The following is a 25945-nucleotide window of genomic DNA, read 5'->3' on the forward strand; positions in this document are numbered from 1 at the left end:
TTCCTGATGTAGCATGCTAAGAGCAGATCTAGGAACTTAAATAAATCTATAACTAAACTCATTAAGTTTTGAATTCCAAATTGTAGAATGATACTTTCCATTGTGAAAAATATTTAGAATAGCTACCCGAGTGTAGAAGTAGAACAAGTTCTAAAACATCTATGTCTTTCCATTGTGAGTGAACATCTATCTCACCTTCAATTGACATTATCTTACCAAATGGCCTTACACAAGAATGACATTTGATCTGGGATTGCAAGAGGGTATGTCAATGCATGATTGTCATTTGATGGTGTCAAATGAAAGTCATCATGCTCAGGGAGATATCTAAAGATTTTTAATTTCGTCGTTGGTAACGCTAAGTAAAAAATGGATTCTTTATTTACGAACACATACGCAGTCAATTGCTATACAGTTCGATTAGATCTTAACCTAAAAAAATTATGTATAAAGACCCCGTGCATAGCACGGGTCACAATCCTAGTGTTATATATAGTTCATATCAAATTTAATTAACCCATGTGTTTTCTCTGGTTGAGACACGAGAGGAACAAACCAAAGCTGTAACCACAAAGCTAATGATTATTATCAATGTCTAGTGCGAGGTGCAAGCAATCCATCCAATGCAGATCGTGTTCATGAGTGAACATCACAAGGGGTAGTCAAAATGTCTCTTAGGTGAAAATGCACCTCAATCTACTTAGCAAAAGTGATTAAAGCAAAACTACCTTGAAATATTAAATTAAATGTTTGTCAAAATCCTTCTACAATCTATTTATAATATAGGAATTGTGAAGCGCGCATGTAGCGCTGCCACCTCATCACTTATACTTCTAAAATCAATGTACAGCTAACTGTTTTGTCTAACGTGTCATGTTCTCTCCTTTTCTAAATCCATCCTTCCAAAGCCTCACGGTTCTCTTCTTTACTAGAATTGACCCATGAAAATGAAACCTTCTTCTCTAAACCCATCAATGTCACGAGCCTTACAGATGTCGCGAGCTCTAGTTCAAGCGCCAAACCCTAGAGAGGCTGTAGCGAAGGTAATGCATTCTCTCATGATCTTCTTAGCTTTTCCAAGCTTTGTCAAAGAGAACTTATCGACCGAAGTTTATGTCTGATTAGCAATCCAAAGCGTCACGAACTCTAGAAAAGTCTTTCTTTGTGCTTGTCTAATTCAATAAGTTTGACTATCTTTCACAAAAGACAGTTCATCGAATTCAATTTTTATTGTAGACTTAAAAATGTCTATCCAACTCTTCGAGAGGATTGAGGTTCTGACCGCTTCCTAAACGGTATCAAGGAAATAATGTTGGAAAGCAAAGAGTAAGGCAATGAGCTGAGCCTCTCTGCGCTAGGTGCCATGGTTATGGTATTGGGATTGCAGCAAACTATGAGATTACTCAGGTATGTTTCATAGTAGAACGAAGATAAAGAGAAAGTGGAGGCTACAATCTACGACGTGTTTTTTTTTTGTTTAGCCAAATGTATTAAGGAAGTACTAGGTGTACTTCAGAACCAAAGTATAATACAACTAAAGAGAAGGAGAGGGAGGGAAAAATTGAAAACTACAACGAGTCCAGGGAAGGACCGTTTCAAACAGAACTAAAACAGCTAACTAAGCACCTTGAAACCCACCCCACAGCACCCTGATCTATACTTATACAATCCAAGTCCAACAGCTCACTTTACCGTCACCAGAGACGGATCAAAAGCAAAGAGGGGAAATCATCAAGCTTCAATCTTCAACCCACAATCTACGACGTGTACGTGTGTGATGCTACTGAATACTCCCTCCGTTCCTATATATAAATCACAAATAACTAATTCTCTTAGATTAAGAAAAGTAGTTAGTAGTAATAAATTTGTAAAAAAAATGATTTACTTTCCTAGATTACCCTTATTTACTTTCCTATGATTTTCTCTCTCCAAGTTAATACTTCTAAAATTTATCATCTCTTTCATATTAAATATGAGGGTTAACTTGGAAAAATTTATTTAATGCTTCCTAGATATTAGAAAGTGACTTATATTTTGTAACAAATTTTTTTCAAAAAATGTGACTTATAATAGGGAACGGAGGGAGTATAACTAACTGCAAATATTTATCTTGCTCATTTCTCTCTCCAATTGATATATGCTAATCAGACATTACAATTTACAGGTATTGATTTAATTAGGTAATATACAAATTTGGTGAACCTCTAGATTAGTTTGTTGGGTGATTGCCATATATATTAGAAAGACCACTTTTTTGGTGAGCAAAATTTTCAACTTTACTAAGTGGGTGTTTGGATTAACTGAATATAACTAACTGCAAATATTTATCTTGCTCGTTTGCATGATGAAACCTCAAAATCACGTTTGAGCAGAAGTTAAACATGTTTGAATCAGGTTTTTTTTCTAGAATCAATTTTGACACTGAGAAGTTATTGCTGCTCAAATTAAGTTTTTCCGCATAATTTATATTGCATAGTTGGATATACAATAAAAAATCACCGTGAAATCAAAATCACCGTGGACAGTCACAAAAGTTAAAAGAGGTTGTTTTTGTTCTTCATGAGCCAAAGCTAGCTCACAGTGGTTTTCCTTTAATTTGTGTCGTATCTAAACATGCACGAGTGTAGCTTCGAGTTTAGCTTCCTAGAGGGAGAGAATTGATTTTGGGTCTCTGAAAGCTTATCCAAACATGTTATTACTAGGTGTTTGGTTTCACAATTTATACAAAATTGAAGTCAAATTTACCCACAAGCTAAAATTTGTAGCGTTTAAACACAAGTGATTCTACATCAAACATACTACAAATTCCTTTGTTTCACTTTTCATTCTTTAGCAGTGCTTTAGAGCTAACTCCAATTTTGTCAGATCAAGTATGTAGGGAATGAACAGGAAAAGAGGAGCTTGCAGATGGAAGGACTGAATCTAATGGACAAAACATTGTCTGTTCAAGGAGCTCGTATTTCATTTTCTATATGGGATGTTGCAGGTGCTTTTTGGTTAAACTTTCTTTTTCTATGTCACTATGCTCTTCATTTACTTCTTGGTTTTTTCTCTTTTCTATCTTTTGTGGGGTTGATAAGTGAATCAGTTCAAATTTTTATATGTAGGTGATAAAAATTCTCTGGATTAAATTCCTATTGCTTGTAAAGATTCAGTTGCTATTTTGATCATGTTTGATCTCACTAGTCGTTGCACACTTCACAGGTATAGGCTGAGAAAATTCACATCTATATGCTACATTCTGTTGGAAACATTTTTTAGCAACATTTTTTTGAAAGGCATTTTTTAGCAACATAATGGTAGAAAACTAGAAATAATTGTTTGTGTTTTGTACTCTTCTTTGTTTGTGCAGTGTTGTTAGATGGTATAGTGAAGCAAGAAAGTGGAATCAGGTACCTTGAATTAGAGATTTATCTGGTTAATACTTCTCTTATTACTAGAATTAGATTCTGTGGTAAAGTAAATGCCACTGATTAAAGTAATTAAGAGAAAAGCTATGAAGTATATAGTCCAAATATTGGACAAAGTAATTACTTATAATTACTTATTTTCAAGTTCAAATATTAAGTGTCCTATTTATTTATTTTTATATCAAAATAATTGAGCAGATAAATTCCATATTTGATTTACTTTTGGTGAAAATTTCTGACCATCATTATTCACTTGCAGAATGCAATTCCCATTCTGATAGGAACCAAGTTTGATGATTTTGTTAAACTCACCCCAGATTTGCAATGGACCATTGTAACACAGGTAAATGAATAATAATTAAGGCTGCAACTTATATTAAATGGGTTTATTAGGATTTAGCTCATTTAAAATGAGATACATCATTTTAAAAGTAAAATAAGTTATCACTATCGCTTATTAAGAAATTAATGTTGAAATTTAAAGAATTTCATAGTTATGCATATGCAAGTATATAATAACAGTCGTGATTGTTAATTCTCCATCAATTAGTTACACAATCACTACAACAAAACTTGTGTTTAGCGACGGACATTTTGCGGCGGTTATGCATAAACCGCCGCAAAATGTAAACTTGAGGCGCTTTTGCAGGCGGTTGAGCAAGCCCCCGCAATTTTCGTACAATGTGCGGCGGTTTTCTTCAATTTGTGGCGGTTTTTTTGACATTTGCGGCGGTTACTTCAGGGGCGGTTCAACCAGGCGCCGCAGAATGATTAAATTAAATTAGAAAACCTAAAATTAAACCCCTCACCTCATATCGCGTTTTTCACTCTCCTCTACCTCACTTCACGTTGAACCTCTCTCAGATCGCGATTCCTTCACTCCTTCTCAGCGATGGCGAACTCCATGGCTTGAACCTTTCAGATCGCGATTCCCACCTCACCTCATGGATTGAAGGTAAGCACTTCTTCCCATCTCACGATTAAATCAGCGATTTCAGGTTTGTGATTTGAATTTGTTTGTTTTGGTTAGGAATTAGGGCTCAAATTTCTCTTGTTTTGGCAAAATCGAGTGGTTTCCCGGGTTTGGTTTCTTCGATTTCTTCCACTGCGCACGCTCTGCTTCGGATCCAAACAAGGTGAGCCTTCTCTGCTTCGATTTCTTCCATTCGTTCAAATTGAAGATGATTAGTGGTTTATGTTTGATTTTGATTTTGGATTTCACTTTGTCAGGTACTGAAATAGCTATTTGTGTTTCTTCATATTGTGATTTCAGTTCTCAACTCTCAACTATCTCCACTCAGATTTCGTTTTCAACTTGTGATTTCAGTTTCTTCTCCTCTCAGATTTGGATTGAAGGTAGGCGTTCTCATCTTGCGATTTTAGTTTTTTGATTTAGGGAAATCCTTCAATGGAATCAATCTCTGACATCAATGCAGAGCTTTTTAATTTTCCTATTTTTCTATTTGATATTTGATATTTAACCGTGAAAATTGATATTTTAATTGATTCTACTGCTAGTCATAGGATACTTACTGATTCAATTGTGTTTTTAGTGATGATTGATGCTTCATCTTGATTTTCAAATTGCTTGTGTTGTGCATGATGAAGTGGCTCATGAATCTAAGTCACAGGTTGCGCATTGGTTTTCATAAAGTTTCATTCAGAACTCTTTCATACCATCTATGATTTCCAATTTTCCATTCACATGCAATTATGTAATTCATGATGGTCAATTGGTCATATTAGGTGCAAGTGTCTACACGGACAACATGACTTATGCCATTATGTGTCTGTATGCGTCCCTATGTTAAACTAGTTGTTATCCAATTTTAAAGCTAGTAACCATAAACTCTGTTCATTTATGTTTCCTTAGACTGATGGTGTTCATTTATGCAATCTGCTGGCATCACATTGGCTGAAGGGAATGCCATGAAATCAGAATTGCAGGAGAGCAATGCAAGATTTCAAGCTTTTGAGGAACGAATGAATTCTTTCATTCTGCAGTTTGGAGGTCAAATGCCATCTAACCAGGTGAATTATAACACCATTCCTTTATAGAATTTAGGATTGCATTTTAATGATTCTGAGTATACTCTAGCTTTGGCCCTTTTTTATAAGGTACATTTTGTTTGGTGCTATTTAGTATTTTCTGCTGGACTCCTTAAAGTGTTTGCCACCTAACTAGAATCGTTAATGTCATCACAGCTGGTTTGGATGTATCTTTTATGATGTGCTAGTATTCCTCTTGTAATCTGAAATGCTTTATCATAATTCAGAATGTATTTATTAAATTATTTGAGTTGGATTGCAAGGAAAGGAATGTGTTTGTTTAGATTACTTTTACATGTGGCTCTGTTCAGAATTCAGATTGATTGTTCATTGTTCAGATAAATGAATTTTCTTTTACCGAGGCTGCTTCGCTTATTTGCTGTCACACTAGTAGTTTTTGTCCTTCCTTGTGTGTGGCATCAGCAGTCAGCAATGTCAAGTAATTCTCAACCATTCCATCAATTAACTATTAATTACTCTGTCCTGACTAGTTTTGCTTTGCATTTGAGAAATTGTAAGCAATTTGAAATCAACATTTTTCACATCTGTATGGTTTTAGTTCTGTTTAGCAGTGATTTTAACATGCTGCTTCTTTGGTTTTTTTTGCTTGCAATAGGCACGAGATGCTTATTGTAGTGGTGAGCCTTTGATAGTTTTGTTTGATAGAGTGAGGGCACCTTCCATTTTCATTGTATAACATGGATAATTTTAACATATGTAGTGTATAATTCCTTGGTTTTTGATGTAAACCATCTTTCATGTGATTGAAATCAATACAGTTAAAGCTAAGATGGTTAGGTTCAAAGTCAGTTGTCAAGTATCCTCGATGTAGTATCAGGTCCAAGCTTATGCCTTATTTGATTCAATGTAATTAAATAGAAAATAATTTAAAAATCACGGTAGAACTTTGCGGCGGTTAGAAACCGCTGCAAAACAGAGGCGGAATGAATTACAGACTCTGCGGCGCTTTTAACCGCCGCTATATTATGCGGCGGTTATTCCAACGCTTGGATATAAGCGCCGCAGAACGGCCCCCGACGCTCGTAACTGCGGCGCTTAAGGAAACGCCTCATTATACATTTTGCGGCGGTTTTAACCGCCGCAAAATGCTTCCAGAGGCGCCGCAAATTGCCTTTTTTTTTGTAGTGAATCACTTTATAATAGTCAAATTCTTCTTGTAGCATGTTTGGTTTGATGGTTTCACTGCTTGCACATGAATCATGATTGAATGCATATTTAATCAGAAGCGGTAGCTTACAACCAAAATTGATTCTAGAGTATTTCACTATGAAACCAAACATGTTATTAATCATAGATGCCCTAGACTGCTTTACTTGTCATTTCATTTTCCCAAGTGATGCGTGTGTAAACCCTTGATTGACTAGGGTATAAGAAGAATTATTCTAGTATAATAAATAGAATTTTTTTATGGAATCTCAGCATTTGACAACTACTACCAAATTATATTCCTTTCCGCGTTTAACAAACATCAATTTTGGGGCCTACATGTTAATTAAAGTCAGATTAATATGCTCACATTTTTTTTTTATTCATTTCGGGGCCGAAGCCCAAACACTAATCCCTTACATGAAGGGTGTTACAAGAGTCATAAAAGACTGGAACAATACAAAACGCTGGCAAAGTATTAAACACAACTAGAGAAACAGGTAAACCGAAACCATTCTTAGCCAGGGAATCAGCAACCCCATTAGCTTCCCGATAGATAGGACGAAGCACAACAATATGCTCACACTTTATTACTTTATTTTGAATAAATTCACATTCCATTGCTTTAAATAAAAGTGTTACTTTTTTTATCACATTCCTTGGCTTTTCAAAATTGAACTTACCATATGGCACATGCATACAGGCAAGGGCTTATGCAAGAGCAATGAAGGCAGCCCTTTTCTTTTCCAGTGCAACCCACAATATCAATGTCAACAAAATTTTCAAGTTCATCATGGCCAAGCTCTTTAACTTGCCATGGACGGTAGAAAGAAATTTGACTTTGGGAGAACCCATAATTGACTTCTGAAATGTTCACAATTTGATTCCTATGTACATAGCAGAACAGAGGATATAAGAGAAGAAAAACACAGAAGAAAGAAACCAAATTGAACTTTTCATGTTGATTGAGATCTAGGCAGTATACTGTAGGTAACTTTAAGTGTTTTTCAATAGGCCATTTTGACTATACATCTTACAGAGCTACTTGTGAAGGTGGGACTCAGTTTTCTTTAGCTGCAGTTACTGAGTAAATTGATTCTACATTCAAAATTAATTGTCGGAGAAACCTTAGGTGAATAGTTCCTGAATGTCAAAATGGATAGTTCTGTGAAAAAATAAGCAAATTCAAACATGTTATCATACATGCACATGTGATGTGTAAAAATCTAAAAATGTGTTTGCTTCACAAATGAAGGGAAAACCACAGAGATCCACGAATCAAAATGGCAATAGTCGTTGATGCTTTATGTAGTACAATTCACTAATTTTTATTCGGGAAAAACTTAAGTGCATATGTGCTGTTAATACTGTTCTCCAATAAAAATATGACATGTGGATTAATTTTTACTCCAAACTAACTCCGTTATTTTATTATTTTTTCCGTAACGTCTCTGCTACTTTCACTGCTCTCTCCCCGTACACCATGGTTTTTTCCCAGATCCATAACCAAGCCCCTTCATCAAAACATAATCAACCAGTTCACAATCAAAAAATTGAATTAAGGAACATGAGAACACCTTCTTCTCCCCCTGTTTTACACAAAATTCCAGCAAATTGCTCCTACCCCTTTACCCCTTTGATCCTTCTTTGAACCTGCGTCCAAACTTCATTGCCGAGATAGATCGTGAGCACCAATGACGCAGATCGATTCTCTCCCTCGATCGGTCTTCATCACCCATCTCTGCCCACGCCAGAAAATTCTCGATGAAGACCATCGTCATTCAGGCCGTCAACAAGTCGACATCTGTCATCATCGCCGCGGAAAATAAGAGCCACCGCTAAAGCCCTTGAACCTGTCGCTGTAGGAGCTCCACGCCGCCGCCGTACGCGCATGAAACAGCCGCTGCCCAACACCTCGCTGCTGCTCACCGCGGTAGTTGCCTAGGCCATCAAAGCCGCATGCCTCCCAGGTTCTGGTCACTCTCCATCTGTAGATCGTTGTCGCCAGCTTCCTTCTCCTCCTTCCACTCTCTTTCTCTATTTCTCTTCTTCTCCCTTTTACCTCTCTTTCTTGGTCACAACGCCAGCGAAACATGGAGAAAGAAGAAGGGGATCTTTTTTTTCTTTAATGAAAGTTTTTTTTTCACGATAACAGTAATGGTTCACGGTTCACTTAAGTGGAATTTTTTTAATACACTTGTCATATTTTCGTTGGACAACAGTACCACCAGCACCTATGGAACTGTATGTAAGTTTCACCCTTTTTATTCTGGGTAATTTTTGAGTACTGTTCCAATTGAGATAGTTTCAAAACAGTCTCATACTTAACCAATACAAATATGACATATGTTATTAGATATTTTGAAGTTAATATTTTTCAAAATATATATTTCAATCCCTGTTAATCTGCATCCTTATATTTTATTTCATAAATTCCATAAAAATGATAAATGAACCACTAAATTTATACGGTGATAAAGTTAAATGTTGATTAAGATTTATGAGTTTGAATTTAAATAATAATTTGTGATAGTTTTTGGAATAGAATATAAAATATTAAATGATGAAGATTAAAAAATAAAATGTGTCAAATGTTATGGTTAAATTGTAGTCTTTAGAAGAAAGTATAATGATGTAGATTAATTGAGACTAAAATTTAGTTTAGTAAAATGTTGATGTTGAAAAATCAAATATTTGGTGACTGTTAAAAAAATAAAAATAAAAAACATAATTAACTAGTGTCATGAGTTTATTGGTTGCATTTGAAACTGTTTTGAAACTGTCTCAATTGAGACAATACCGAAGAGGTCACCTTTTATTCTTTTGTTTAATAATAGGACCATTTTATAAAAGTAAAAGGAAAAAGGACCTCCCCTAGCTAATTTTCCATTCAAACTCAGAAACCCATCACGGTCAGTGAGAGATAGTAAGTGTCAGCACCTAATTTTATCCGTCTTCATTTTAGTTTAATATAAGTATATTTTTTATTTTAACTTTGGTTTTTGGTTTTTATTTAATTTCTCTTAACTTTATTATTATTAATAAAAAAATAAAAAAAGTTTAAAACAAAGAAAAAAAAAAGAGAAGGTCACGTAGCAGACCCATGAATTGGAAAAGAAAAACAACAAAACTTAGTGGGTAAGGGCCCGTTCGGGGAGGTTGCCAGTTTTCAGTTTTTGGTTTTCAAATGCAATTTTGAAAACAAAACGTGTTCGCCAAAAAGGAGCTGAAGTGAGTTTTTATTGATTTTTAAAACCGTTTTAGCCTGTTTTTCGAAACCACAAAATATGGTTTTGTGATTATGGTTTTTATTTTCAATAACATGTAACTTCATCACCATCACCACCCACAACCATCACCACCACAACCACATTCACCACCACCACCACCGTCACCACCATCACCGCCGCCACCGTCGCCACCATCGCTGCCATCACCATCATCACCACCACCGCCGCCACCACATGCATCCTCCACCCGTGTCACCACTGCCATCATCATCTCAGCCACCTCCATCACCACCGCCACCATCTCCACATGCATCCTCCACCCGTGCCACTGCCGCCACCACCACCCTTCACCACCACAACCACCTGGCCACCACCCTTCACCATTGTCACGTGCGCTACCACCCCCCTCCACCGTCGCCACCACTATTATCGCTGCCACTACCACCGTCACCCTCCAACACCAACACTTCCACCTCCACCACCATCACCACCGACTCCACTACAACCACTACCACCTCCACCACCACAATCGCCACTGCCATTACAACCACGTCGCTGCCACCACCATCATCATCACACCTTCATTACCACTACAATCACCTCCACCATCACTACCACCGCCTTCACCACCTGCACTACTACCTCCACTGGCATTACCACCCCCAACACGACCACTACCCCCACTTACACCACCATTGTCACGACCACCCTCCACCACTATAACCGCCATTGTCACCGCAGTTAGATAACATCAAAACTCTACCATCGTTGTTATCCGGCTCCTCTATTATCATGTCGCCACTACCATTCACTGTTGTAAATTCACAAAGTTGATAATTGTTGTGACTATTGTAAATTCATAAAGTTTAACACTAAATTTTTTAAACTCAAACCCACAAAAAACAAAAACAGTATTTATAAAACTAAAAACTAGTTTTGGGGAATGTAAGTATTGGCAGTGGCGGTGGCATGTTGTAGAAAAGGGGAAGTTGATGTGAAATTGGATAGCAGCAGAGGGTGCAGAAGATGATATTGCTGACCACCACATTGTTTTTTTCTGGTAAAAAAAACAAAATTGTAAAAACTTATATACATACCATCTCAGGGAGACAAATTTTATAAGAGTATAGATAAAGAGATTCGCATGTGAATAAACTCATCCATTGCACGATTGATGCACATGTCAATAGTGATTTTTTATCATCTGTATTAGTACTAGCTATAATAGATTAATAGGTACTAAGACATGTTATAGTGTCTACGTTCTTCTTAATTCAAAGATAAATATGCCCTTTGTGAAGAAAGTGAAGCCCTTCAATTATTATTCATTGTTAATAAAGTAAATAAATAAATTTATTTTTTTATTTTTTTACCCCGTGTGTAGATATTGAATGTTCTATTGGAGAAATGGGAAAAGCTTATATCTTATGAGATATATTGTATAAATAAAAATTAATATTACAATTTAAGAAAGTTTAGGAAATCGAAAGATTTGTAAAAACTTAGAAAATAAAAAAATAAAATTTAAGTTTTTAATAATATATTCTTATATATATATATAAATATATATATATATATATATATATTAGAAAGTAAATATATCAGCAAAAAGCTTGAAAGCTACACTCAAGCATAGATTACAAACAACCCATATGCATCAGCAATAAAAAGACCACTAGAGGCCACAATGCGACAAAGAACCCCAAAACACCACAACCCCTGCAAAACCACCCTAGAAAGCCAGAAGCAACCTGAGAAGGCTAAAGGAAAACAATCAACTCCAACAAAGAAAAACTAGAAGAAAAAAACACGCACGAAAAGCAAAAGAAATCCTCAACTGCATTGGTCCTGATTCGATCCTTTGGGCAGGTGACCCGAGTGGTAACTTCACTATTAAAACTTTTTGTGCTGAGGTAGAATTGAGGATCTTTGGTGACAATTCTTGGCTGGTGCCAAAAAGGATCCGCAAGATGGTCCCCCCAAAGGTAGTACTCTTCATCTGGCAGTTAATGGAATGTAAAATAGCTGTCAAAGAGAGCTTGTTACGAAGGGGAATAACCATTGAGAACGGGGACCTTTGCGATATTTGCGGGCTGGAAGGGGAATCTGAAGCTCACCTTATGCTAAGATGCCCCAAAGTTTGGCGGTTGTGGAATGCCATCTTGGCTCGTGAAGAAGTGGTTTTTTGCATTCCCCCCTCTTTCCAAGACTTGATCTTGGAATGGCCTTCAATCCGGATCAAAACTGACCCTATTCTGTGGGAAATTATTCCATACGCTCTTTGTTGGTCCATATGGCGAGCCCGTAATGATACTGTTTTTAACCAGAAGGAATTCTCTAACGAAACTGTGTGGGATCTGCATATATTACGAATTAGGTGGTGGATCAAAGCTTGGTGGAAGGAATGCCCGTTCTCTTCCTTCGATTTCTCTCAACACTTTGAAAAGTTGAGGATAAAACCAGTGGACTCCAAGGTACGTACAGTGGATTGGTGCCCTCCTCCGGAGGGTATTTATAAATTTAATGTAGACGGTTCGTCCAAGGGTAATCCTGGGGCTAGTGGAGCTGGTGGTGTCCTAAGAAATTCACTCGGAACCACCCTTGGTCGCTTTTCTTTGTCTCTTGGAAATACCTGGGCATATGTTGCAGAGACTAAAGCCATTCTGATTGCTCTTTCATTCTGCAAAGAAAAGGGCTTCAAGAAGGTGATTGTTGAGAGTGACTCAACCCTTGCAGTGGGCTGGGTGATGCAGAAATCAAACCGTCCATGGAAGCTCCTAAGCGACCTTAACTTAATTGATCGCCTAATGACTAAGGTGGAGTGCTTAGGAGTTTTTCATATTTACAGGGAAGCAAACACAAATGCCGACAACCTTGCGAAACAAGGCTGTGATCGTTCTACTCCTCTGTCTGAAATTTGCCCCACCTCTTTGGTTCTGGACCCTGGCTGATGTGTTCTGCTTTTTTATGGATCTGCACTGTCTCTGTTTTTTGCTCCCTGGCATTTCGTGTTTATGTCTTCATTTAGTGGAGACTTCTCCCTGTACTTTTGGTGCTTATCCTCAGCTCAAGTGTTTGGCGGTTGTGATTCAAGAGGGAACTTGAGGTTATTGTGGTGTTCTTGCCTGTCGCTGGAAGCCTGCTCTAACTCCTGTTTTTCTTTTCAGCTCTCTGCTCTTTTGTGATGTGGTAGCTGTAGTTTCTTTATTAGTAGCCTAGCTTCTTTTATTGTTCTTCGTTTTCTTGTTAGTTGGTAGCCGTATCTTTCTTGCCTCTTGTTCTGTTTGTATTTTTCTCTAATTAATAATAATTTCAGCTTTCTAAAAAAAAAGAACAACCTAAACAAACACCCCGCTAAGGATCTTCGTAAAGCCTCAAATGATTATCAATGAGGTGGTCAGCAAGGCTTCGAATGACATCCTCATCAGACCCCACAGGAACAACCCCTAGCTGCTTGACAAAAAGAAATCCCTACGAGCTCTCTTCAAAAGCTCTATCAGAATCGCGGGCTTCAAGAAGAATTAAAGAAGAGCTGTCATCAGAACATGCTAATAATACTCTATAAATAGAGTCTGTAAAATTATTTTATAAATTCTATAAATATTAACATAATAATATCCTTGAAATTAAAAATCATTAAATGCAATTCTTCAAGGAAGAAAAATACTAAATTCTTAATATTATTAATATTAATAGAGATGAATAATTATAAAAATTATTACTATAAAATATATATATATACTATTCATTTTTATTTTTTGAATATTATATTTCTATATGAAAAATATGTTTCGATCTCCTTGGTCAGCCCCCTACCGCTTAGTGTGTTGATCGTTGAGCGATGGATTAGTCTCATGGCTGTCGACTGTGGGGATACCTTGGTCAAAGCCTTGAAATTTCCGATTTTTGTTGACTGTGCCTGCAGACCTTGAAACTACAAAGCTTTATTTATATCACCCAAAAATTAATGTGCAGCTTACCTTGATATTAACGGATTTTATGCCTATAAATAGAGACAGGATTTCACTTTGTTCATCATCCAAAATTCTTCTCTTCCCTTCCTTCCCTGACTTAGTTGAGCAATTTCAGTGTTATTTTATTCTCACCAGTTCTGTTACCCATCCACGCCGGAGGAAGTTGTTTAATCCTGGGGAGGTGTTTCGCTGATCGTTGGGCGATGGATTAGTCTCACGACTGTCGGCTGTGGGGATACCTTGGTCAAGACCAAAAAAATATTGAAATATTCAAAAAAATAGATCATCATGTTTCGTTGCTAATAAAAACAATCAATTAATTTAAATATTAATTTATTTTTCTTCCTTTTCCCCTTAATGATATTTAATGTTCTATTGGAAAATGGAAAAGCTTTTTTTTTTTGAAAGTGAATATGGAAAAGCTTATATATATATCTTAGGCTTAAAAGCAGTTTATACCCCTCAAGTTTAACCCAATTGCGATTCATACCCCCTGTGAATTTTTAGTGCGAAGTGTAACCTACATGTTTCAGAAAGGTGCAAAACCTACCCCTCCGTCCGTCTTCCGTCTATTTTTTGACGGTCAAAGCTCACGTGACATTTTTTTTCATTTTTTAATTAAATTTAAACTAAAAAAGATTTCAAGGACAAAAAAAAAAACTAAAAAAAAAACAATTTAAGGACCAACTTAAAAAAACACTCATCTTCATTCCTTCTTCTTCTTCACGCAGCCACCTTCTTCACACATGCCTACCTTCATTCCTTCTTCTTCTTCTTCACCTACATCATCAACATCAAACAACAACAACACCACCACTTTTCCCCAATTTTCCAGAACACCCAATTTTCCCAACAACAACGCCCAAGAACATCATCCACACCATCATCATCATTCAGAACCCAAATCACGAATTTGAACTGCGAAATTGAAGGGGGAAGAACAAAAATTGATGGATTTGTGGTTTTCCTTTAGATCTACACGTTTATCCCTTTCTTCCCCCTTCAAATTTGGGTTTTTTAGTGTTGGGTTTGTGGGTTGTGGGTTTTGGGGTTGTCGTGGGTCGTGGGTGGCTGGGTTTGATGGTGGGTTGTGGTGGTCATGAGCGGCTGGGTTTGATGGTCGTGGGTAGCTGGGTTTGATGGTGGGTCGTGGATAGCTGGGATTTATGGTCGTAGTGGTGGTTTTGGGTGAGAGGGGGATTTGGTGGTGGTGGTGGTGTTGGGTGAGAGGGTGATTTGGTGGTGGAGGTGGTGGGTTTCAATGGTGTGGAGAAGATGAAGATGATTCATCCGTAAATTATTATTTTCTTTAGTTTGTTTGGTACCTGAAATTTTTAATTAAATATTTTAAGTTTAAATTTAATAAAAAAATTTAAAAATGCCACATCAGCACTTTTTTCAAGTTTTAGACGGAAGGCTAACGGAGGAGTAGGTTTTGCACCTTTCTGAAACATGTAGGTTACACTTCGCACTAAAAATTCACAGGGGTATGAATCACAATTGTGTTAAACTTGAAGGGTATAAACTGCTTTTAAGCCTATATCTTATTAAATAATGTAAAACTAAAAAACATCATTAATATCTAAGAAAATCTAAGTAATATAATTTTTTTCATATACGAAAGTGAATAGAAAAAAGAAATGGATATTCGATAAGTTTGACCATCTATCATTAAAGACGCCTCATCAAATTTTACGTTGGATGTATACTTAAAAACGTCTATTTAACTTTTAGAAAGGATTGATGTTCTTACTCCTTCCTTGAACGGTATCAAGGAAACAATGGAATTTTGATAGAGAGCAAGAGTGAGGCAATGAGTTAAACTTGTCTATCATAGGTGCCATGTCTATGATATTGGAATTGAAGAAAATCCTTTTTCTTTTGATACATCGGAAGATAAACAAAAGACAAAAAAACAAACTAAGGCACAACTAGACGATCCTTCAAAAGAAGGAGTTCAAGCTCCGGGGAGAGGTTTGAAATCTCCCTGACACCTGAAACTACAAGAGAACATCCTTGCCTTGCGAGCCAATCTGCAGAACAGTTGGCCTCCCTTTGAATCCAAGTGAGTTTGGTAAACCAACTTCTCGCGAACAACCCTTTGATTTCTAGCAAAAGCTCAGCGTGGGTATGCAAACGAATTCGATCCTCATCTGTGAACACCTCTTTCAGTAGTAGGCAGTCCACTTAGCAAAGAATTTTCTTGAAACCATGATTCCAGACAAAGGCTAGACCATCCCGAAGCGCCAAACCCTCCGCAAGCCAAGGACTACCCAAGCTGCAGTTATTAGCCATGAAACCACCAAGCCAAAGAAAATGTAGTTGCTACCTCATCCGTATCTACTATACACTTTACGTGTACGAAATCACTTTACGTGTACATTAATTACAATTATTAATAACTTTTTATAATAATCATTTTTTTGTCGTTTGGCCACCGGAATCCACGGGGAACGGGGTCTCACGTGACTAATCTGGTTCGGGATGATGTCCCTGACCACAAAGGTATTATTTTTTACCTGAGAGGGGATCTAACCTGAGCTAAAAGTCTATGCGAAATTCCTTAAGAAAATATACATTCATCACTTGTGCCACCCCTTATGGTTTATAATTATCATTTTAGCATTATCTCCACACGGTTCTATTCCATTTGAAGCTGAATTATGGGTGCCTTGGATTTTGTATCTGCACTTGCTTCTTATTACTTTGGTTGGCTATTTGGAATATTAGTCACTATCAGGTCATGTTTTACATTTTTATTGGGGTAGCTTTTGTTGGAGTACACTTTGTTTCCGTTTGGGGTTTTTTTCCACTGGGTTTTTTTCAAAGGGGTTTTAATGAAACTCTTTCACTAGCTGGTTTTGGTCGTCATATTTGTTCTGGTGCAACTCGTGGGATTTTTGCTCTTCTTTAGTCTCCTTGCTATCTATATGGGAGGATTGTTCTCATAATTTATTTCCTTTATTAATAAATCTTTTTCAGCTCTCAAAAAAATAAAAAAAAATAAAAGCAGTCGTGAAAAAAAAACACGAGTATCTTTTATTCACATCTTAAATATTATGAATTACTATGTTAATTATTTATCATTGTGAAGAAAAACCAATGTTATGAAATACAGACTTTAGCACTGGATCAATGCGTCATTAGTTGAACCACTGAGTCATTAGTTCAACTTATTAATTCAGTGTATACTAAAAATAAGTAAATTATAATACAAGCTATATAAGTTATCAAGTTTATACTCTGAATTTAAAATCATTATCATCTTTTAATTCTAATAAAATGTGTGACCCGAATAAAACAAAATGAAATTTTCATATTTTCTTTCCTAAAAATATTACCATATTTGTTTTTTGAAATTAAAAATATTACCATATTTTTTTTGAACTTAAAAATATTACCATATTATTACTTGCTTAATTGGTTATTTATATATGCTATTTCAATAAAATAAAAATCAAATCTATGTAATTATTGACTTTTAAAGGATTTGCATTTCAATACAACACATAGTAATATATATTGATAGAAACTACATTCAAATATTAACATATTAAACAACCGTAAAAGCTAATAAAAGCAGTAGTAAATCGAAAACAACCACAGATAGGAAAGAACTGAAAAGATGGCAAGATGAAGGGAATGAGAAAAAAGTGTGAAAATTTAAAACTATAATTTCCTTCTTTCAATAAATTTGGAATTACATATTCATTCTCTCTTGTTTTATATATTGATCCAACAAATATCTGTCATCTCCTTTTTTCGATAACATACTCAACTTTTTTCAATGAACACATACTCCTTTTTAATGACAATTAATAATGAAAGGAGTTAATAGACCATTCAAAATGCAATTCAGTATAATTCTCTTTCCCAAATCATAGTTTTTAATTTTTGCACTTTTTTTTCTCACTCATTCATCTTGCCATCTTTTCAGTTCTTTCCTTTCTGGCTGTTTTCTATTTACTACTGCTTTTATTAGTTTTTATGTTGATATATTAATATGTTATTATTTGAATCTAGTTTCTATTAATATGTTATCATCTGTTGTATTGAAATGCAAATCCTTTAAAGGTCACTAATTGCATAATAAATTCTTTTTTATTGAAAGAACATATATAAATAACCAAATAAGCAAGTAATAATATGGTAATACTTTAGGGAAAGAAATGATATAAATTTCATTTTGTTATTATGGTAACACATTTTCCTAGAATTTAATGATTATAATGATTTTAAATTTAGAGTATAATCTTCATAACAAATATTACTTATATTATAATTTACTTATTTTTAGTTTACAACGAGTCAATCAGTTCAACCAATGATTCAATAGTTCAACTAGTGACCCATTGACCCAGTGTCATAATTGAGTCGATGACCGATCCGAATTTCATAATACTGATTTTTCATCACAATGAAAAATAAGATAGTGTTTAATAATATTTAAGATGTGAGTAAAAGATAGTTTTTTGTCACGACTGCTCTTAATGGGAAAATGATTATTATAATATAATACTATAATAAGTATTATAAAAAGTTATTAATAACAAATTAATGCAATTAATTTATACGTAAAGTGATTTTTACTTATAAATATAGTAGATACATATGAGGTTGCAACTACATTCTCTTATCTTCATTCTTCAATAATATAGACTTGGAGTATTATCATAGAAAAGGTTTTCTTCAATTTCAATACCATAGTCATGGCACCTAGCACAGACAAGTTTAGCTCATTGCCTCACTCTTTGCTTTCTACCATTGTTTCCTTGATACCATTTAGAGAAGCGGTAAGAACTTCAATCCTCTCTAAAAGTTGGATAGATGTTTTTAAGTATACATCCAACATAGAATTTGATGAAGCATCTTTTGTGAAAGATGGTCAAACTTATCAAATCAGACAAGCACAAAGAAAGGCTTTTCTAGAGTTTGTGTTGCTTTGGATTGCTAATCACACAAAAACTGTTGTAGATAAGTTCTCTTTGAGATTATCATTTCCTGGAAAAGTTAAGAGAGTTGTGAGGGAGTGCATTACCTTTGCCACAAAACATGGGGTGAAGGAGTTGGAGTTGGACTTTTCTGATCCAACATTGGATTGTTATTTTACTACTAATTATACTAAGCATGAGGCCTTGTTTGAATTGCCATCACATGTTTATGGCCACACTTGCCTTAAATCTTTGAAGTTGTTTTCATGCAGCTTGGTTGAGGCTGAGTTGCTTAACTTTCATGCACTCAAAGAAATTTCTTTGGGTTGGATGGAAGTAAAACTCATTACTATTAAGACCTTGTTGTCAAATTGTGAGGCGCTTGACAGCTTAAGTCTTAAGAGGTGTTGGAATTCGGATGACTTTGATTTACGGGAGGAAAACTTAAGGTTGCGAAAGTTGGTCGTTGACAGATGCATGTTTAAACCTAATAGTCGTTATTTTATAGTCAATGCTCCAAACCTAAGATATTTCTATTATTCCGGGTTGAATAATAACTTTTTGGTCATGGACATACGTTCTCTTATGATGGAAGAGGAAGCTCTTGACTTCTCCGTTGAATACGAAGGACATGCTCTATTTCTCTACAAACTAGTGCAAGATCATATCTCTGGTGGTAGTACTTTAACTGTGTGTAATTACTTCCTTCAGGTATGTTTTATCTCCTTTTTCTTTTATATAGATATTTTTCAGTATAGCTTTACTAAGTAATAAGAAAATTATATATATACATATATAAATGTAATTTGTGTATTCATAGTTTAACATTTTATATTAATTTGACATGTAAAGGTTGTTCCCACTGGAGGCTGCCGGCTCAGAATACCACATAGCTCAAATGTGAGAAGTTTGACAATAAAAACTTCTTTGGATCAAAATGAGGTTTTAGGAATCACATTCTTACTTAATAGTTGCCCTGAATTAGAGCACCTCACTATCAAATTGGGTATCCCAAATAATTATTGGGTGAGTATTATATTCATATAATAGATTTGTTTTCCTATATGGGTGGATGAGAAAATTTAATATATTGAGTAAAATCAATAATGTATAATTGGGGAAGATGATACAAAATTTTTAAGGCGGAACAAATAAAATATTTTTATACTATATATTGTGTTAAAAACCCTCATGCAAATCCATTGTTCCTTTTTGTGTTTAATTGGTTCCATTCCTTTGTGTGCCTACTTAAGTAGCCAACTTTTTGTTGTTCATATTGTAGAATTGTGAGTTACCTGACAACTTTAACCTCGAGAGGTTTTGGACTGATCACGCAAGGGCTTATAACTGCATGGTAGATGCTCTTAAAGAGGTGGAGATTAAGGGCTTCAAAGGATCAATGAATGAAATTCATATGATTACCTATTTCATCACTATTGGGAGAGTCTTGAGAAAGATGACTATCAACATATTGAAGGATGATGTTGCTAATCAAGATGAAAGCTTGAACTCCTACTGTCGTGACATGATAGAAACGCTAATGTCTCAAAGGGCTTCAAGAGATTTAGAGATTTCAATTTATTAGTATTTAAAATTTCATAGAATTTAAAATACTTGAAATTTTCTTGGATTTGTAATTTTTCTTATTTGGAAACAATAGTTTATTTTTTTGAACTTTGTTTGGAAACAAAAGTTGAATTCCTTCATTTTAAAAAATGATCATTTTTATAATATCTCACACGTTGAGTGCTATCCAAATTGTCAAATGTCAAGGTGCTGCTGACTCTGATTTTGAGCTGCCGCATCAGCCGACCCACCAGCAAAATTTTGATCACCTCATGTGTAGAATCCATGTTCATACATTTTATGGAATAATGTGGCATTAATGAGAACTTCTATGGAAGAAAAATATCAAGAAACTTAATTGTATTAAATGATTAACGGAATAATTAATTAAATAATCTGATATTTTTTAAAGGCTCTTGAGTTAGAAGTCTTAATCATGAAAGACTCACTAGTTGTTCCTTAGTCTCTTTTCCGTTGCTTGTTTATTTTCCGAAGAATTTTTTTTAAGCATTTACAAAACGAACAAACAATCAATGAGTTAAATGAAGTTATTTCTGGTGTTATCCAAAATGCATGTTTTATGATCCTAAAAAATTGACTTTATTGAATTATAAGCTAGAGTCGTGCCATTGAGGACGTGGAGCAAGACGATGAGCGAGAGCTGGAAAGCCAGTAGTAGGAGTAGCTTGTGTGTAGACTATATGTATATATAGTGCATATCAAATTTAATTAACCTATGTGTTTTCTCTGGTTGAGACACAAGAGGAATAAACCAAAGCTGCAACCACAAAGTTAATGATTATTATCACTGTCTGGTGCGTATCGAATTTATGTGTTTTCTCAGCTTGAGACACAAGGGAATTGGGTTTGGGCCCCCCTATGGGGCTCCGCGCCCCACTTAAAGTGGGAAAATTACTGGAAAGCCCCCGTTTAATAGAATACGGAAATTTATCTTCCGTATTGAATACAGAATTTAATTTTCCGTATTCTATTAGTATGTAAACGACAGGGGGTTTTTTCAAACTCATTTCAGCGCTCTCTTCCAACCTTCTCCTTTTTCCTCTTCAATCTTCGATCTCCGACGCTCTCCTCGCTTCAATCATCATCCGGAAAGGGTTTCATCATCTCCATCAAAGCTATTCATCAAACCCATTCTCCTCATTCATTGCATTGAAACCTAGAGGTAAGTAAGTTTGGATTTTCACCATTTAACTTGAAATTATGTGAATCTTTCAACCCTAGGGTAGTCGATTGATGCTTACGTAGAGGTTATGTTGGCTGAAATGGTATAAATTGGCTTTGGGGCGAGTTCCGATTCAGCAATGGCGTTAATGGAGGTTCTGGTTCAATACGGAAAATGATTTTCCGTATTCGATATGGAACATCATTTTCCGTATTCGATATGGAACTTCATTTTCCGTATTTTGGGTCTGTTTAGTCTTTAAGCAAAAATCTAATTAGCTTGATTAATTTAGAAAATGTTTTTAAATTGATAATTATGATAGTGAATTATATAGTGAATTTATAGATAATTTATTTAGTGAATTTATTTAGAGATTTAATTGAGAGATTTAATAATTGAGAGACTATAATTTGTTTGGTGAATTTATTTAGAGATTTAATTGAGAGATTTAATAATTGAGAGACTATAATTTATTTAGTGAATTTATTTAGAGATTTAATTGAGAGATCTAATAATTGAGAGACTATAAAATTAATTGATGTTAATGCTATTAAATTTGTTTGCTCTGAATATATAGTGAGAATGAAGAACAGAAAGAGGTCTCGAGCTAGTGAGGATGTGGGGGCTACTGAGGATAGACACCGGCGCTTACATGCTTCTAGCCGGCGCGACGATCATGCTGCAACCACTCAGGCGGTGGAGGCTTCAGCTCCAGTTGATACTATGCAGTCGCTCATGGTAGAGTCTTCGGCTCCAGTTGCCACTGTGCAGTCTACCAGAGGAGAGTCTTCAGCTCCAGCTGTGCTGGATCCCGTGGTTGACCCTACTGATCCAGTTCATACTCCGCCGTCTCCCATGGTTGAGTTATCTCCCCATGAGTCATCAGGCGAGGAGTCATCCGGCGAGGAGTCATCCGACGAGGATAGTATTCCTCCTCCTGATGTTGATGTTGATGTCGTGCCAGAGGAGGGGGCACAGGGTGGCGAGGAGGACCTGATCCAGAGGTTGCCGCCGTTTTCGGGGGGGCCTGTTGAGCTGTCGCTTCTCACGCATTATGCTTATCACAAGGCTCCCTGGACGTGGCATGCACTCCTACGCACAGACGATCGGTATGAGGACCGTCGACACTTGAAGGGGGCCACAACTAGGGGAAGGTATGGAACCTTGCTTGTGATGGTGATTCAGACAGTCATAGGCGGGTTCGAGAGTTGATTGAGCAGACGGGTCTTCATCAGCTACCCTGGTGCGGCTACCCGGAGACAGATGCAGGCCTCATTTTGGCCCTTGTGGAGCGATGGCATGAGGAGACTAGTAGCTTCCACATGCTACTCGGGGAGATGACTATCACCCTGGACGACGTGTCGGCTCTTCTCCATCTCCCCATGGGGTCGAGGTTCTATACGCCTGGGAGGGGGGAGAGGGACGAGTGTGCAGCGCTCTGCGCTGAGCTGATGGGAGGATCTGCTGCTCGTTATCATGCTGAGTTTGATACGAACAGGAGCTAGACTATTCGCTTTGGGGTCTTGAAGACGCTGTATGATGATGCGTTGGAGGGTATATCTTAATTATTACTTGATTAAATTGTATCTATTGTTATTGTATTATTATAAACTGTTAACTCAATTCATTTCATTGTAGATCACCGATACGAGGATGCTGCGTGGATTTGGCTGGTGAACCAGCTAGGCGCGACGCTCTTTGCTAGCAAGAGCGGAGGCTACCACACGACCGTTTACTGGATAGGGATGTTGCAGGATCTTGGTCGAGTGTCCGAGTACGCGTGGGGCGCGATTGCGCTTGCTACGTTGTACGACCAGCTTGGTCGAGCGTCCAGGAGGGGGACGACACAGATGGAAGGTTTCAGCTCGCTCCTGCTAGGATGGGCCTACGAGTACCTTTCTGACCGCGTCATTATCCGTAGGGCGGATCCGGACTACTCGCAGGACCAGCCTAGGGCGCGGCGGTGGGTTACGTCCCGGGTCGGGCATGCAGGCCTCGATGAGAGGCAAGTCATGCTCGATGAGCTGACGGTGGATGACATTATATGGACCCCATTTGAGGACCATCGGGCTCATCGACCATGGGATCCGAGGGCCATGTATTCTGGCTACATCCGGACGCCATTTGGCCGTGCTGTTCGACGACATCTACCAGAGAGGGTTCTGCGCCAGTTTGGCTACATACAGGATGTCCCTCGACACCCCTCTGAGATCCAGACGATTGGGTCCCTTGCTGAGACCGCAGATGCTGTCTATGCTGACTTTGTGCCGCACCTGCGCCCTCAGGGGATCCCTGCTACTTATTCGGGAGAGGCTGTGGAGGATTACATGAGGTGATATAGCGGTGTGTCCCATCGGTTCATCATCCCTGATGATAGGAGGGAGGAGCTCAGTGTTGTGGTAAGTTTGAATTTTATTTTTCCATTCAATTGTGATTTTTGTTCATGATATTTTATTTGTACCTAAACATGTATTGTACATTATTTTTGCAGACGGTTGTGCGTCGGGCCGTGGACTTGTTGGAGCAGTCACTGGAGGTGTCAGACGCTCTTGTAGTGGGCACGCATGCCCGATCCCTCACTGAGAGGGCGCCGGATCTTATTAGATCCAGTTCCTTCATTGGTACCCAGGGAGTAGCCTTTGCTGCTGTCCGAGGAGCTGGAGCTCCGGGAGGCAGAGGTCGTGGAGGCAGAGCGCGTGGAGGCAGAGCCCGTAGAGGCAGAGCCCGTGGAGATGGTGCCCGTGGAGGCAGAGCTCGTGGACCTAGAGGTCGTAGGGGGGCCGGTAGGGGTCGGGTCGAGTGATTGACTGCATATTTGACTCTCTTTTTGTATATTTTTTGTATATTTTTATATTATGACATGTGTCTCTTTGTATTATGACTCTCTTTATATTAATCAAGCTTTCTATTTCCACTCATTATATTTAGACTCTTATATTGAAAAAAACCTGTTTAACTACACCGTAAGTAAGTTGAATTTTCTGAAACTGTTGTATGTGGTAGATTTTCTACGCACATGAGAACTTATGTTCAAAACTTATTGAATCCCTGTTGCTGAGACAGTGAAAATTTCACCCACAGGTGTCAAATTTTCTAAAACTGTTGTATATGGTATATGCTCCTCCACAAAGGAGTTTATATTCATATGGTTTAAAATCCTTTGACTAAATAAATATTGCCCATTTGATAAGTTTGATTGTGTGTTTACTCTCAATTTCATATCATAATCTTTCTTGATAAATGACCTGATAAGATGGTTTAAAAGTTGAATTATAAATCTTCAAAATGGTAGACCTATAAAGTGATGATCTTTTGCCATGATGGATATGAACTTTTATCCATGAGAATATGCCTAAGTTTAAACTTAAGTGAATTTTCTTCTTTACAAGAAAATGTTAATTGACTTGAAAAGTGGGAGCTATAATATGCTTTATACATTTTACTCATAATAGGTTGTACATGCATATGTTTGAAGTTTGTAGAGAATATGATTGTGCCTAATCAAGTATTGTTAGATCATATTCTTGTGTTTTATTTTATTTATGTCATGCAAGAAATTTGACAACATGAATACAAAGAGAAGCCAATTGTTTTGGTTCCGGTGTGAGAGATGTGCAAAACACTCTCTTCTTAAGAAAGTGTGATAATTTAGTGATATTGTTAATTTATCACTTATACAAACCTATGTAGTTTATGATTTCTTGATATGATGGGTTAGTGGGAGTTGATTAGAAATTGAGATTAAATTTATCTGTAATTGTAACTCCCATGGATATCATGATTTTCTTGTTATATGGTGGTTAAAAATTATGATGTTAGAATGATAATATCTTGGTGTGATTATAATATCTGGAGATGGCTATGTTTTCCTTGTAGCAATGATCTTTCACTAAAAGATGATTTGTTCATTTTAAGGAATGATGTTTCGTTAAGAAACATGTTTATTGTCTCCTTGGGGGAGATGGTGATGTTTTCTTGGGAAAACATTGGTCTTTAACCATAAGATGTTTTGTTCCGTTTTAAGGAACGATGTTTAATATAAAACATGTTTACTGTCTCCTTGGGCGAGATGTTGATGTTTCATGTGAAATGTGAAACATGTTTATTTTCTCCTTGGGGAGATGTTGATGTTTTCTTGGTGGAAAACATTTGATCTTTCATTTGAAAGATGTTGGTTTCCTATATGGAAATGATGTTTCATGAGAAACTTGTTTGTAATCTCTTGGCGAGAATGATTGTCTCACAATGTGGATCTATACACGATAGCATGAAAATGATGATCACATACTATGCTATGTTGTGTACCTACACTGCACACTTGTGTTATGATCATGTTAATGAGATTGTTGGTTATGTAGTTATAGGTGAACTAAACTTGGAATAGTTTATCTTTGCTTATGGCTCTTAGCTAATGATTTTGTTGGCTGTGATGGTC

General features: G+C 36.7%; 2 protein-coding genes across 2 annotated transcripts; both read left to right on the plus strand.

Annotated features, from left to right (window-relative positions):
* Positions 1-992: 992 nt before the first annotated feature.
* Positions 993-8852, plus strand: LOC130746749 (uncharacterized). The gene is made up of 11 exons (XM_057599505.1): positions 993-1043; positions 2866-2986; positions 3150-3204; positions 3353-3392; positions 3670-3753; positions 3905-3918; positions 4196-4365; positions 4441-4546; positions 4684-4766; positions 5332-5441; positions 7330-8852. Exons 1-11 carry the CDS (start codon positions 993-995, stop codon positions 7492-7494), a joined length of 999 nt encoding a protein of 332 aa, XP_057455488.1. The 3' UTR covers positions 7495-8852.
* A 9687-nt stretch (positions 8853-18539) lies between these two features.
* Positions 18540-20346, plus strand: LOC130746908 (F-box protein At3g62230-like). The gene is made up of 3 exons (XM_057599722.1): positions 18540-19472; positions 19614-19787; positions 20044-20346. Exons 1-3 carry the CDS (start codon positions 18540-18542, stop codon positions 20344-20346), a joined length of 1410 nt encoding a protein of 469 aa, XP_057455705.1.
* Positions 20347-25945: the final 5599 nt, after the last annotated feature.

Source organism: Lotus japonicus, chromosome 1 (genome assembly GCF_012489685.1).
Source record: "Lotus japonicus ecotype B-129 chromosome 1, LjGifu_v1.2".
Taxonomy (NCBI): domain Eukaryota; kingdom Viridiplantae; phylum Streptophyta; class Magnoliopsida; order Fabales; family Fabaceae; genus Lotus; species Lotus japonicus.